This window comes from Chrysoperla carnea, chromosome 1, assembly GCF_905475395.1.
Source record: "Chrysoperla carnea chromosome 1, inChrCarn1.1, whole genome shotgun sequence".
Taxonomy (NCBI): Eukaryota; Metazoa; Arthropoda; class Insecta; order Neuroptera; family Chrysopidae; genus Chrysoperla; species Chrysoperla carnea.
Genome location: NC_058337.1, coordinates 24,485,826 through 24,501,340, shown reverse-complemented (window position 1 = coordinate 24,501,340; position 15,515 = coordinate 24,485,826). Strand labels below are relative to the sequence as shown.

The following is a 15,515-nucleotide window of genomic DNA, read 5'->3' as shown; positions in this document are numbered from 1 at the left end:
TCTGTGATATGAATCATATAATATTTTGTATTCCATTCTGAACGCTAAAATGTTTTTTAAAGGTTATATAATATGTTGTATAAATATGGGAAAATTTTGTAGATATATCAAAATTTTATCCCAAAAATCTAACAATTGTCAGCAGAGTAGTTTATGAAATTCACTTTTAATATTTTAGCAGACTTGTGTGTAGAATGCGCGGATCGAACCCCACTCCCCAGTGAGAATCTCTCCACATAAATTTAAACTAACGATATAATCTTGTAAAAGCAGCCAATTATGAGCCGTATTTACAATGACTAGTTAGCTGTTCGAGCAATTTCGACATTTGTTGAGATCGTTGACCATGGATATTCGTTGCTTCACGAGTAAAAAACCACGCAAATTTTTATTGTAAACGAAAATGAGAGTGTAAAAGATGTTAAAATTAATATGCTAAAAATATTCATAAATTCAAACAAATTAAAATTTTGATGAAAACTCTTACGCCCAACTTTTTGAATCACACTCTGCAATTTTTCACGATGATTTCCGTGACATTTGCGTGGACGAAGTTAAATTTTCGTGAAAACATGGCAGGGCAATGAAGTTTTACCTGTGACAACAGCGACGAATGAATATCTTAGATCGACAATGTCTGAAAATCGACTAAACGGTTTAGTCTCGCTCAATATATATCGCGATGTAGAATTCGATGTGCACAGAGTTTTTTAAAAGTATTTTTTCTCTACCTCGTAGAATTAACTTCTTGGCTAGAAACTAGCCCAAGGACCACATTGGAATCCTATTACTTAGTGATGGAGTATACCTAGTTGGAAAATCCCAGTTGTAATCTGGATGGGAACCGTTGGGAATACTCAAAGTAAGAATAAATGGCTTGATATTGAGATTGCAAAGTTGGGACATGGATGGGAGCCTTTTTCAAATTCTCATTGTAAAAATAAACGACTTGATATTGGGCTTGCTCATCTTTGATTCATGTGGGATTAGGGTAATGTAAGTTAAGATAAATCCATTTTCTTTTTTGTTAATAGCTGATTTTGATTGTCCGATTGAAAACTGATTGAGATAGCCCGATTGTGACTCTTGTATATATATCTGCGTTACATTTCCATTTGAGACCTGAGCAGACGAAAGTTTCAAGTCTGGGTATTGAATAATAGTGACTAAATATCACATATTGACGCAATAAAAGTGCTCTTACTCGAAAAAAGATATTCTTGTTTCTATTGACTTTATGGAGATATTCATCTAATCGTTAAATGAGCTCGAAATTGTTTTTTGATCCAAAGACACCAAAAACTGCTTACAAATAAATTCTAAACTAAACTAAATAAGTTAAATTTTTTCGAGGCATAAATTATTATAGAAAGCATTATGGAATCACTATAACTTCACGATATTTGATCGTATGTAATATTTTGATATAGCTAACTTATCCGAAGCACATATTAATTATTAAATAAAACCCTTAATTAATGATTACATTTCAATTAATTAAATAATAAATATCGTGAATATCAACGATATTACATATTGTAAAATCTAAAATTACCTTGACAAAATTCTAAATATCTGAAACGCACAATTTTCACAATAAAAATTTTTGAAACTGATTGACTTTTTTTTCAACAACAAATGTTTGTTACGGCGATAGGGATGGATGGGTGATTAACAATTTCACATACTTGGGTAATAGGTGCGAAATTGTATCTAATATACTTAAAATTAATAAGTTAATCCATCATTTCTGAAATCAGCGCATTCTAAAATATATAATTTAGTAAAAATATCTCATGCAGCTGACAAAAAATTTTTTTTCGCAGACCTGTGTATATTATAATATTTATTGTGGCATATTTTTTAATTTATTTATAACATAGACAATAACGTGAAAAAGTCTGATGGGGACGTCATTTGACTTCTTTTGCGCCCATAAACTAATCAGAATTAACTAGCTCGAGAATTCTGCAGCACAGTGACGTACCCGTGGCTAAAATCAAGCCAGAGAAAAATTTAATTTACTTTCTTTTTATTTATAGGCAATTTTATTACAGATATGATACACAAATAGCATAATGAACAAAATAAAATTTTAATATTATTTCTCTAGTCTGTTTTTTCAATATTAGTCAGTACGATAAGCTTTAAATGAGGGGTATAAAATCATTGAATTATATAAAGGAATAAGGAAGACCTCGCGTGGAGAGGAAAAACAGGCTAGAGAAATAATATATAAGGTGGAGAGAAATAATATATAAGGCTAGGAAATAATAATTGACTGTAGAACTCGTGTACAGTGGACCCCCGGTAGTCCGGCCCCTGGCAGAGCACAGGCAAGCAGATTTAATGGGTATCAGACCAAAATCTACAGTGCCCGAGGGTTGATTATCTTTCTATTAAAATAAGAAAAAAAGTAAAAATTGGTTTATGAAAGCTATGAAAGGATAGTTCCAGAAAATTTATGACTCTAACTTTCGGAGTAAAACAATAAAAATTTAAAAAAAGAAAAAATATTCGATCTTGCCAGGATTCGAACCTGGAATCTCCTGATCCGTAGTCAGGCGCGTTATCCGTTGCGCCACAAGACCTTGTCGATAAAAGCCTTATTTTAAATGAACCGATTTTATTGTCATTGCTTTACTACCCCCATTTACGATAACCATGCTTCATCATCCCTGATTTACTAATAATTTAATTTCTTTACAGTTAAAGATGCAAGCGGCCAATACAATGGTGGATTATTTTGGGGTAACGATTATTGGCTTGGTTCAGCGGCATTATGTAATAAATTGGATAATGGTAATATGTTGTATTATAAACATCATACCTTCAACTTAAATAGTAGTCTTGACCAACCATTGGAAGATCCAGAATTTGTAATTACATATGAGAAACGAACAATATACAAACGTAATCCATACGATAAATTTTCAATACCACCGTTTCGATTGATGTTTTCGACTGTATTTTTTCGTGTAAACATTTCAGATACACAAAATCGAGAAGTAAGTATTTTTTGTTAAAAACCAAACTATAGGAGTTGATATAAATGTAAAAATTCTATATGTTTCCTCAATGCTTGACTGGTAAACTCGTCATTTTTTTGATTAGTCGGTTATTAAAAGAAGCGGAATCTGGAAAAGGTAGAAGTCAAAATTTCTGCCTGATCGCGTAGTTATTTGATGCTGTATGATAGGTACTCAGTTAAGAGATCAGACAAAATTTAACTCCTTCCAGCAGCCCAAAGACGAATAACTCGGAAATATCAGGTTTCCCAAGTACCAACAATTTGCAGAGAAAGTATTGTCTTATCATTAACTAATCTATCAATCTACCAATCTTCATAGTTCAGACAGTTAAAATGTGTTCAGAAAAATTACCAAACTTAAAAGTTTAATCCCGAACAGTTAAAAATGTCATCACTAAAATTAATTTTTATACTCTGTATATAAAAAATATATCAAAGTATACTAATTTTAGTCCCAAGTTTTAAACGCTTAGAAATATTGATGGTACGAACAAAACTTTGGTATAAGTTTTCACAAAATCACCTAATTAGTCCATTTCTGTCTGTTCGTCTATCTGTCTGTCTGCCTGCCAGCAAGGTAACTCAAAAACAAAAACCTTTCGAGCTGAAATTTTTATAGCGAATGTAAAAAGTGGGATTGAGTTTGCAAATAGCAATGAGGGTCAATTTGGACTTGTGTCCGTAGAACCCATCATGTAGACCGTAACAGATACAACAAAAGTTTAAATACAAAAATGTTTCTTATAAAAAAATAAACATGTTTTACTTTAAACATTTTTTCGAATCGAAAAAATCATTGTTTTTCGGTGAAGGAGCAAATTTGGGCAAAACTTTGGTGTCCATTTTCTCCAAAACTATAAAAGAGAGAGTTAAAAATATAGCTTCAACTAGTGAGTCTTGTTTTTAATCTTAAAATAATTAATGTATATGATTTCAGCAAAATTTGAATAATTTAAATTTTATTATATATGCAGGGTGTCCCACGGTGACCACTCATTAGAAGTTTCTTGAGAACCAGACATAAAAGAAAACTGAAAATTGGTATTCCACCATAATTGCTTGGGACCTAACCGCCTAAAATATTTTAGGATCTGTGACACTTTTGGTTATACCGGAAGTTGACCCCAAAATCGTTATTTCAAAAAGAATTCCCTATTTATTTTTACATAAATCACTTAGGGCAATAATTCTAAGTATCTTTTGTAATAAACTGACCCCCCTTTATCATTAAGGTTTTCGAGATGAACGATATTTATTAGAAATTTTGCCGACAATAAACGTGTTGTAAAAAGGATTGGACTGCAACATTTCGAATAAGTCGCGTTTATCTCGAAAACCTTAACGATTAGGCGGAGGCAGTTACTTTATTACAAAAGATACTCAGAACTATTGACTTAAGCGATTTATGTAAAAATAAATAGTTCATTCCATTTGAAATAACGATATTAGGGCCAACTTTTGGTATAACCGAAAGTGTCACATATCTGAAAATATTTTAGGCGGATATATCCCAATCAGTTATGCTGGAATACCAATTTTCGGAATTCTATTATGTCTGGTTCTCCATAAACTTCTAATGGGCGTTCACCGTGGGATACCCTGTATTTGAGACGTGTTTTCCCTAAAATTAGCTCTGTAGGTATCATCACATTAAGAATATAAAATAAAAAAATTATTACAGAATCATTATCTTAATAATGATTCTGTGATTTTTTGGACCCCCTACTTCATAATTATAGAAACATGCATGTTAAGATAATTAAACACACAATTTATTATTAATTTAAGATTTTAATGAAAAAGAGCAAAAAAATAATAGAAAAAATTGTTCTAAACAATTACTTTTACTTCTTAAAATGAGAACTAGAAAGGTTACAGTATGTCAACTAATTTCTTTTAAAATAAATCAATTACTAATTGTGATTAACTTTAAAGAAAGTGCGTAGTTTAAAAAAAATTAAAAAGAATAGATACCTATGTAAGTATATATATTTTACATTAAAATAAGGTGTTACATTCCATTGGGTGTACCTATTATTATTATTTCATATCAAAGTCAAATTACACATTTAAATGTAAATATTACAATAATAGATGAAACCTATTGAAAACAATTATCGGTTTAACTACCAGCCAAACCCGGCGTTGCTCATTTTTTAACGTAAATATTATAGATTTCTATCTTATCGTTCTGTTTCACTTCTTAAAATCACTTGAATTTGTTTCTGGTCACTCTTTATTTCAATTAATCTTCTCTCGACTGTAAACACGATCAGACTGACGGAAAGTCACTGGATTTTTGTTTATATATCATCGAATTTCGAAATTTCTAGTACCAGAATACTCTAGAATATTTAGTTGTATATCACTTTCAAACTTAAAAACATTTTTAAAGAAAGACTGACTAGTCGCCGAGAGAGCCTCCTTTTATACCTTGAGGTTGTTCAAGAGGCTTCCGGTTAAAAGAATTTTTGAGAGAAAGATTTTATTCTATTCTATTAGCTTCTATTGTCCTTTTTCTTGTTAGAAAATTGTTTAATTTAGTAAAATTTATATCCAAGCAGAATATTTTAATATAAATAACTTACTTTTAACAATAAAACCCTTGAAAAAACACTAAACTTGGTTGAAATAAAAATATTTAAATTTCGGAAGAAAGCCCAGAAAGTTCGTGTCCGGTTCAGGCTTGATAGTTCTACTGGTCGTCGAGAGACGGTCGTCGAGATAACAGCTCTCGGTGGTCAGTTTAAAGTTGATCATGATTATAGATGTCGGTTTAAACAAACTTTCTAGAATTTTTTAGAAAATTTCGAATCGATTTTGACTGTTACATACATTTTGTAACTTTCTAGATCATTCCAGAAATTAGTTCTGAAAATTTCAATTTCAAAAGTTCACAAGAGTAAGAAAAGGGCAGATATATATTTTTTCACATTTTTGCCACCCACAACCACCCACTTCCAACCACCGCAACCAAACTTACTTTCACCAGGAGATCATGGGGTATTTATTTTAAATTGGTGGCCTAAAATACTTGAAACGAGAGAACGCCGGTTAAAAACCTCCCAGGATTTTGATTTTGGTTTGGACGGTGGACATGCAATAAATGAAATAATATATTTTATGTTCTGTTATTTTAAAATGGAATAATAATGTGAGATACGTGCTTACAATTTTCTGTTGCAGTTACAAATATAGAAGATAATAAATTGCATTATTTTAGCATCTTAGATGCATTTCCTATATAATTATAATATATACAGTTAATACAGTTTTTTTTTGCTCTTTTGAATGTGTATTTTGTTAAATATTTATGTACTAAGTACTGGTATAAGAGCTGGCAACGTCACGAAAAAGTTGATTTTAAGACGGCTACATTTTTGATGTTCAATTAATTATTTTTCTTTTTATACCATGTTTATATGAAATATACATAGTATATTAAGTTTAGTCCCAAGTTTGTAACGCTTAAAAATATTGATACTACGAAAAAAATTTTGGTATAGGTGTTCATAAAATCACCTAATTAGTCCATTTTCGGTTGCCCGTCCGTCCGTCACGATAACTCAAAAACGGAAAGAGATATCAAGCTGAAATTTTTACAGCGCACTCAGGACGTAAAAAGTGAGGTCGAATTCGTAAATGAGCAACATAGGTCACATCTTGAAAACCATTAGAGATATAACAAAAGTTTAAATGTAAAAAATGTTCCTTATCAAAAAAATAAACAACTTTTTTTTGAAACATTTTTTTATAAACTTCCCTGTTTACTCACGAGGGCACACATTAGAATGTAAATTTTGTAGTATGTATTAATATGGGATTATCAGTTATGTGTGATATGTATAGGTATGTGTAATGTGATAGAGTAATCAACACTGTCTATACATGGTATTTCAACAATTAACTTAGTCAATTCCTTGTTTGTTTTTGCAGGGAAAAAAACCTTTTATCCTTATTAGAATAATATCTAGCGCGGTATAGACACGGCAAAACTGTCTGGCAATTAAAATTTATATTACTAAAAGGATATAAAATCAATGGTTTAAAAGAGTCTGACATAAGCTTTTAGCAATATAAATTTTAATTGCCAGATAACAATTTATTCTAATAATGATAAAAGGTTTTTTAAATCATTTAAGTGTGCCAGACAGAAATTTGGATGTTTCACTAAAGCGCACTCCGCCTTAATAAATACAACCACTTTCTTAAAATGCACCCTCGAAAACCTAAAACCTTATTTTACCCTCTAAATATGTTTAATTCACGAGGGTATCACAAGTCCAATCTGCGTTTACGCTTAGAAACGATAAGGTATTAATAATAGAAGCAAAAATCATAGAAGTTTAATCCATACACTATTTCATGGCTGTGATTCAAAATTTAATTCAGTATCTAATCAGTTATTGACAAAAATCGAAGTACCTACTATAAAAATTTTCATTATCATTTAGAAGTTTTTTAAAGCTTTTAGCAAGCTAGTCTAAAGCAAGAATGGGCGAGTTATTTTAACTCAAAGTCACCATTGTTATAACTTTATTGTGTGTCATAAACTTTATTGTGTGCCTCTTTATCCAAGGCCGCATTACTCATAGAGGAGGAAGTGAGGCGGGTATACGACTCTTCTACCTATCTGAAGTTTCTCTAATAGTAGTGAGATAGGTAGAAAAAAAAATGTTGTCTCTATGTCTTACTCGTATTTTAGGTTGTCACTGGTGACGTTGTCACTGTCTTACTCGTATGTCAAGTTAGAAGTCCGAGGGACTTCTGTGAGCCACGTTTGTCCATGCCTGTTCTAAATGATAGATAGAAGGTTACAAATGTATGAGAAAATTATTCCTATAAAAATCATGGGAACCTTTAAACGTTTGTTGCAAAAAAAGTTTCATGCAATTACCATTCAAAAAGTAAAAAAAATGTTTTGTATAATTTAGTTGCATGTCGAATTCAAAATGAAACTATAGTTTCTTTATGAAAAAGTTCATATTAAAAGTCAACTTTTCTTTATTTTTTCTGAAATATGTACGTTTAATTTCTCTAAATTATTTCCTAACACTTTCATTTCATCTTGTTTCTAGTTTTTTCAAATATCTGATTAGATGTTTGTTATAGTGTTATATAAGATTTTTAATACAGATATAATAGACCTAACATAATAATGCAAAAAATATTATTAATATCTTATTTACCGGTGGGCAATATTTCAAAAAAATGCATTATATGCATTGTTACTTTCCAATTGTTTTTTAGTAAGACAAAGTTATTTATTTAAAAAAATAGATAATTATAAATAAATAAAGAATCAAAAAATTCAACCGTATAAATTTATTTATGCAGAATGCAGTCGAAAGAAAGATTAGATTAATGGTATCGGATGGACGAATTTGAATTATTTACTTACTATTTTCATAGTTTTCAGACACTATATTTAAATTTACAGCCTACGTATACCATTATAACACCTCATTGCTAAAAAATTTATAATTATTTTGTCTACGCCTTTAGAGACTACGATTTTAGAGACGTAGATAAAGTTTTGTACGATAAACGTGTGATGACGCATTATTAACGTACTTCTGCTATTGTCCAACTTGTGCTACGCATTCGTTGTGCAAATAGGATATATTCATGAACTTGGTTCAAATTTTTTTTTCCGTAAATTTATTGGCTGGACATTTGAACTAAACCATTATTTTAGTATAAATATTATCGAAGATAATAAATGAGAACGAACTCTAGGATATTTCGAAATAAATTTCGATTTTTGCCCTAATTTCCTATATCAGTTTTTTGTATTTTATAAATACGTATTTCGACTACCAAGTAGTCATCATCAGTAAGAATTGGCTAGTCGTGATTACTCTTATTACGAATGTTACTCTTTGCTAATTTGGTGGCGAGCTGCACGGTGCAGGAAATTGAGGCAAAAATCGAAATTTATTTCATTATTTTAGTAATTATTATCTTTTTATTACTTAAAATTAGTTAATAAAAGTACAAATTCAGTGAGAGAAATTCAAATTTTTAAAACGGAAATTCAAATTTTAAAACGGACGTGACGTCATAGTATGTGGCTTGTCAGACTTGTTGACTTACTGTATGGTATTCATTACTTATATTTTTTATGGTATTACCATGGATATATACTATAATTACTACATACGTGGGTATTATACCTGTTGTAAACATTACATTGAACTGTCACCAATTGACAGGTCACATATTAATACGTCATCAAAAGAAAGCGCCAAAAGGATTGCGTTTAAACATCTCAAAATTATTCTGTATTTTAAATATTTTTTTATACATAATTCACGCATTTTTAAACAGTATTTATATTTTTTACTATGTTATAACGATGTAAACAATGAATTAAAAATATGAAAAAAAATAATATTCCCTATTACACAGGCGTACATACGTTAATAATGCTGTTCTTCCACTAGTATCGTAAATAACTATTATCCAATTCTAAAATGATCTTTAAATAATATATTTTATAAAGTTGTGAAGAGTAATTACATATTATTTAAGTATCAATTTTTAATTCTTCAAAAGTTGTTATTTAATATTAATAACAATATGTAAGACAAATATAATAAATGTTTCAGTCTTACATATTATTATTTAAGTGAATTAAATATCTTTTTAAGAATTGGAAAATGAGTCTCTAGAATGAAGTAACTTGTAATTATTCTGTAGAATATTATAAAATATGTTCAGAGATCATTTTAAAATTTATGATAAGCTCAAACATTCTACTTTTTAGAATTGTTTTTCAGCTTAAAAAAATTCCCTTTTTGTATTTTTCCAAACGTTAAACTAACAACAACTTGAAAACAATATCACAAGATCCTTTTTACCTGAAATGACCCAAAAAGGATAATTTTACTTGGTTCAAAAAATTGATATTTGACCAGTTTTGCGATGTGGGGGGGGGGGGGTATACGAAAATTGGAGCAATAAGGTTTTTGCCAACATCCAAAATATTAAACTTTTCTGAACAAAAATCAATTGACAAAATGCGGTCCACAAATTTTGCAAACTTAAATAGCTTCATATCCTGCTCTATTAAAGGATGTGGTTTATTTGTAGGAGAAATTCTCAGAAATGGTAACAATTGTCATTGATAATCGAAGAAAGTGTGATAATTTAATGATTAAATGCGACGATAAAGACAGCAAACTGTTTTTGTTTTATTTCATTTAAGCTATGTACCAATTAAATTATTTGCCCAACAAGCCTGCTTACTTTCCGTGGCCTATGAATGGATGAATGTTTTTTATTTTTTCATTAACAACATATTGAAAATAAGCCTCAGATCGAAATTTGGTAAAGAGCTTTTTCGTTCGTCTTCTACAGGAAGTGCAGAGTTATACAATAAACTATAGAACACTTTGTACATTATACCTACCTATATTATGAGACATCTTTTTTTGAATGGAGTAATTTTTGCAGTGACGGACTGGTGAGGATAAACCTCCCCCCTATGAGTCAACTCCAGTTACGCCACTGCTCTCTATAATCTACACTTGGTTAAAATCAATTTCAGGGAAGAATAATAGGTAGTAAAAAAAAGCTATTTCCTAAATGTATGTTATGTTAATTTTTCAACGGGTATTTTTGTATTTGTACATATTTATTTATCTACAGAAGTGGTTGGATTGTTTTAAACGGAGCCAATCAATATTTATTATTGCATTGGCCTTAATTAGTTTGAAGATCGCTTAACCATTGCACCATAATAATTAATTTTAAGAAAACAAATTACAAATGATAATGAAACGTTTATTATAAATAATAATACCACGAAATATAATTAATATTTTCACATTTAATCAAATCCGTTGGCTGTTAAATTGTAACGATTATTTCCAAAAAATTTTTGTTATTAAAGATTAACTCCATCCGAGCGAAGTACTTATCTTAGAAAATATCAATTCAATAGTTAATATATATTGCAAAATTGTGTTTCGAAATTTAAAAAAATAAATTTTTATGGTTTAATTTCAAATAACAGGGTAAGGCAGTGCAGCTGCTTCCCACCCTGGGATTCCCAAAAATTTCTGATTTGTCCTCTAGACCCAAAATTCTTGTATTGACTCCCCTACTCAGAAAGCTGAATACGCCCATAATAATAGCCGTTTAAAATATACCTCTCTCGTCTCCTCCCAATAAAAAATACCTAAAATTTGGATGCGATTGACTTTCTGTACGTCTGTGTCTAAAAGCCTTCCTCTAAAAAGATTGTGATTTTTTTGTTATTCGAAAATTGTTCTAATCGCGTTAGTTATTAGCCATTTTGACAAAATTCACTCGCTAAGAGATCATTTTTTTTATTTCGAGGTCTTCGTATTGATGGAAGCGAAGATCAGTGCAAGAAGATTATCTATTTGTAGGAAAAATAAATATAACCAGTACTACTACCATAAACGTAATTTATTTATTGCTCTTAACGTTCTCTAACCTGTCTATGGCTTTGTTACACCCTTGATTGGGGTAGTTCTTACAAAATTCGGTTACAGATTAGCTGTATTACGTGTTACAGATCGCCTGCAAAAACTTTGTTTAATTTAACTTTTGTAAATTTAAATACAATTTCTGAAAAAATTTTTTTTTTGTAGAATCGATAGAATTTGCTAGAAAATTAAGAAAAGGAATTATAAAAACTAGAAAATTCAATATAATTCTTATGGCATAAGAAATTTTTTTAAATATTAGGGGCGTTTGAAATAAAATATCGAGATTGATATGACCATTTTCAATTTTCTTGCCAGATTGCAGAGTTAGGCAGAAAAAATTTCAGTGAAGATATAAAACTAAATTTTTTATTTTTCTAGATGTTTTTTATAACACAAGGACTATGTTTACCACAAAGTTGTACTGCAAAGGATATACACAAAATTTTTATGTTCAGTGCCAACATCAACAATAAAAATTTACAACGAAATGTTAATATCCTTAAAATTCGACAGTTAAATGGTGAATATTCAATATGGAACGATTTAAATTTTTATTTAGTAAGGTAATTATAAAATAAAACAAGAAGTGGGGTAGAATAAAGGGTTATGAAAAAATTTCGACTCTTTCTTCGAAAATTTTTTGAAAACGGCTAGATCGAGTGTTATGAAATTCTGATCGGATCATATTGCCATTAATACGCTTCGATTGATACCTCAACGATCAGGGAAAACGATATCGATCAGGAAAAAAATTACCACGAACGTATGTATACGTACGTACACGCATAGACATACACATACTTGTGCTCCAAATTGAAGTTGATGCCTCAACCATAAAACGTAAAGATATGTTGAAAATTTCGATTTCGAAAATCGGACGCATTACAGTAACTTTCTATACTGGGAAGTTAAAAGAAGATTCTAAACTCAAGTTAACAAATCATTTGGTCATTAGTGTATCGAAATCATTGGACCAAAAAATTAAGCTATCCTTACAAACCATAAACCATTAACGAATAGGGGTTCTTTAATTATAGTTTTAATTTTAAGAATTTCTCGACTAATATAAAGAAAAGATTAATTATTATATTAAGCATAGCTTATACCAATCCTAGGAACACCTTAAGGTCTAGCATCGTGCCCAGTTTAATCGAAATCGTTAGAGGCGTTTTTGAGAAAACCCCAAAAATCCTGTTTTGGCCTAGACGGAAGTGTCCTTAAAAAAAGGTCTAAGGAAAAAATGAAAAAATCGTCTGAAATTATGACCAAACTGAATCTATGTAGTTTGAGAAAAATCGGTTGAAAATTGAAGGCTCCAGTTTGGTAATAGACATACCGACATACCGACGGACGCAACATTTTTTAAAAACTACCTTTTTGGAATCAGGGACCCTCAAAACGTGTATTTCCGTTGAAACCCCGATATCGATTTTTTTTTTCGATCACATTACTTTATTATATTTATAATATAATAAAGTAAAAATATAAAAATCAGGTCACTTTGATGATCGGTCGAGTAATTTCTGTAATATCCACTAAAGTCGTATATGAAGAATGATTCCGTGATTTTCGTGTCTTTGACTTATTTAATTAGTACTCAAGAAGCATTAAAATACTGCTAGTATTTATTTTTCAAAAATCCTATACAGTGCCCCCGCAAATTTTCAGGAAATCCAAATAATTTTTAATTTGGTAATTTGAGTTCAGGAGCGACCACTTAGTTACACAATTAAAAATGTGTTATAGAATTTTCTTTAAAAATTACTTGTTTATTTTTCAGTGCGATAACTATATTTGTTACTATTTTTGTAATAATTGGAACAATAATTGACATTAATATGACAAAAAAATGTAAAAATAATAATAATTCTGACACCATTTTGAAAACTATTCAAAATAATGTATTTCCAATTAAGAAAATTAAAAAATCGAATGGTGAGCAAACAATGTCTTGTCATAATAATAATGTTAATACCAAAATGGCATGTGGTATGAAGGAGCCATCATCTGATGAATTAGATATTTATTCAAGAATTTTCTTATGTTTTTCGTTGAAAGCAAATGTAATTAAAATATGTTCACCAGATATAGGTGATGATACACTAGCTCCTGTACATGGATTACGATTGTATAGTTTAATTTGGGTGGTTATTTGTCATACTTGCTTAATTGTTTTCCAAATGTCTGGTAGGTATATAAATGAGTATTTGGTCACATATTAGCATAATAGCCTGAGTATAATTTGCGAATATATTATCGTCGTTTTTCGTTTAACAGGAAGAGTTACTAAAAAAATTCTGTGTGGGTATAACTCGTGTAGAAAGCAAGGTGGTAATGAGATATTAAACTAATATTCATTACATTGGCCCACGGCCCACCGACTATGTATCTCGTCAGAAAAACCCTTCCTTCTACACTAGTTGTATAAACTACTGTAATATGTTTGAAACATGATATAAATGCATCCTACACTAACAAACTATTTGCGGAAAAAGCTTATTTGAGCAAGCAATTTACGGGAAGGTGGCATGCGAAAACTGACTGTAACGTAATTTCCAAGTGAAAGGCTTTTTGGGGTTGAAGCCTCGAGGAACGGGAAAAGAACACCGTCAGGCCAAATACACCTTTTATCGGTTAGCACATTACCTTCAACTCCCGAGTGCCATTTTGCAGCAAATTCGTAGAGAGTGTTCAACTACCAAGAATTTGTGTAGTTCTAACAATTAGTCTCATCTTCACTTTATCATTCTGGCAAACTTCCATCCATATTAAAAGCGATTAGGTGTTGCATAATAAATTCTTTGATCGAGTAGAGATCAGTTTTCTCATAAAACTGATATTTTCCCACTCTCTACTCTTAACTATAATAATTCGTGTTTAAAATATTAACACTAATTCATTCTAAGAGTTGGTAACAGTAGTATTTTGGGTGTAACAGTTAAAGATACACGAAGAAACTTTGGGTATCTTAATGTTTTATAGATAGTTTAATCGAAATTTGGAGGTTATCAAGCCGAAATTTGATCCAGTGTTTTACTATTAGCAGGCCAACGTTTGCTATTATTAAAAATTTTCGAAAGGATATTCTCCTCAGACGAATATATTTCCAGATATAAGATGTTGCATACACTTTTTTGAATTTTCTTTTTGAAAACGCACAACATTGTGTAGAGACTTAATTTTGAAAACTTTAAAGTCAAATAAACTTTAAAATCATCTTTTGTCAAAGATGCCTCGCGCGTCTTAAACTGTATACGCTAACGTCATCAGCTCCCGGAGTGATTGAAGAACACTTGAAGAATTGTAATATGATGCTAGTGTGTGACTAAACACAGATATTGTTAATTGTTTTATTAAATAACCGTAAAATTTTAAATATTTGTTTTTCTGCTTTTAGATAACAAAAAATTTCGTAATGAAATTGAAAGTAATGTATTATATCAACTTATTAGTAATGCTACCTTTTCAGTAGATACGTTCTTCTTCATGAGGTAACTTTAACAATTCACTTTTTTAATTAATCATTTTCGTTAGTCCAAAAATCAACAAATAGACCACGAGCCACAAATTTGAAATTCTTACACTCTCTCCCCGGGGGGAATTTAGGATTTATACCTTTTTTAGTATTACCTACACCAAATTAAGTATTCAATTGTTTGCACTTTTTAAATTACAGCATATACCGGAAAAAAATTTTCGTATTTTTCCGGGGTATGCTGTAAGTGGCAAACACCTAAAACCTTAAAGTACATCTCAATATAAAAAAAAATATATGTGTCCCAAATTCTCACGGGAGAGGAGGGTACACACCAGCCTCCGAGCGTGTACTCTTATCACTGTTTACCCGTGATGGCACAAATTAGAACAAAAATTTAGTGTCTATTTTCTCCAAAACTATAAAAAAAAGGCAGTTGAAAATTTGCAGGTAACTTCAACAACTTGTGGTCTTGTAAAACAAAAACAAATAATAGAACATAATTTCAACAAAATTGGAATTTTTCGAATACCAATTAAATGGCGGT

The 15,515-nt window shown here is 30.3% G+C and overlaps 1 protein-coding gene and 1 non-coding gene across 2 annotated transcripts in view; one reads left to right on the top strand and one right to left on the bottom strand.

Annotated features, from left to right (window-relative positions):
* LOC123295684 (nose resistant to fluoxetine protein 6-like) overlaps positions 1-15,515 on the top strand; it is a 30,139-nt gene that overhangs the window by 7,015 nt on the left and 7,609 nt on the right. Inside the window, exons 2-5 of the mRNA XM_044877146.1 lie at positions 2,710-3,008; positions 11,872-12,051; positions 13,410-13,680; positions 14,891-14,984. Coding sequence (XP_044733081.1) covers positions 2,710-3,008; positions 11,872-12,051; positions 13,410-13,680; positions 14,891-14,984 — 844 coding nt within the window. The remainder of the gene's footprint in view (positions 1-2,709; positions 3,009-11,871; positions 12,052-13,409; positions 13,681-14,890; positions 14,985-15,515) is intronic.
* Trnar-acg lies at positions 2,519-2,591 on the bottom strand. The gene has a single exon. It is a non-coding gene; the product is annotated as a tRNA-Arg (tRNA).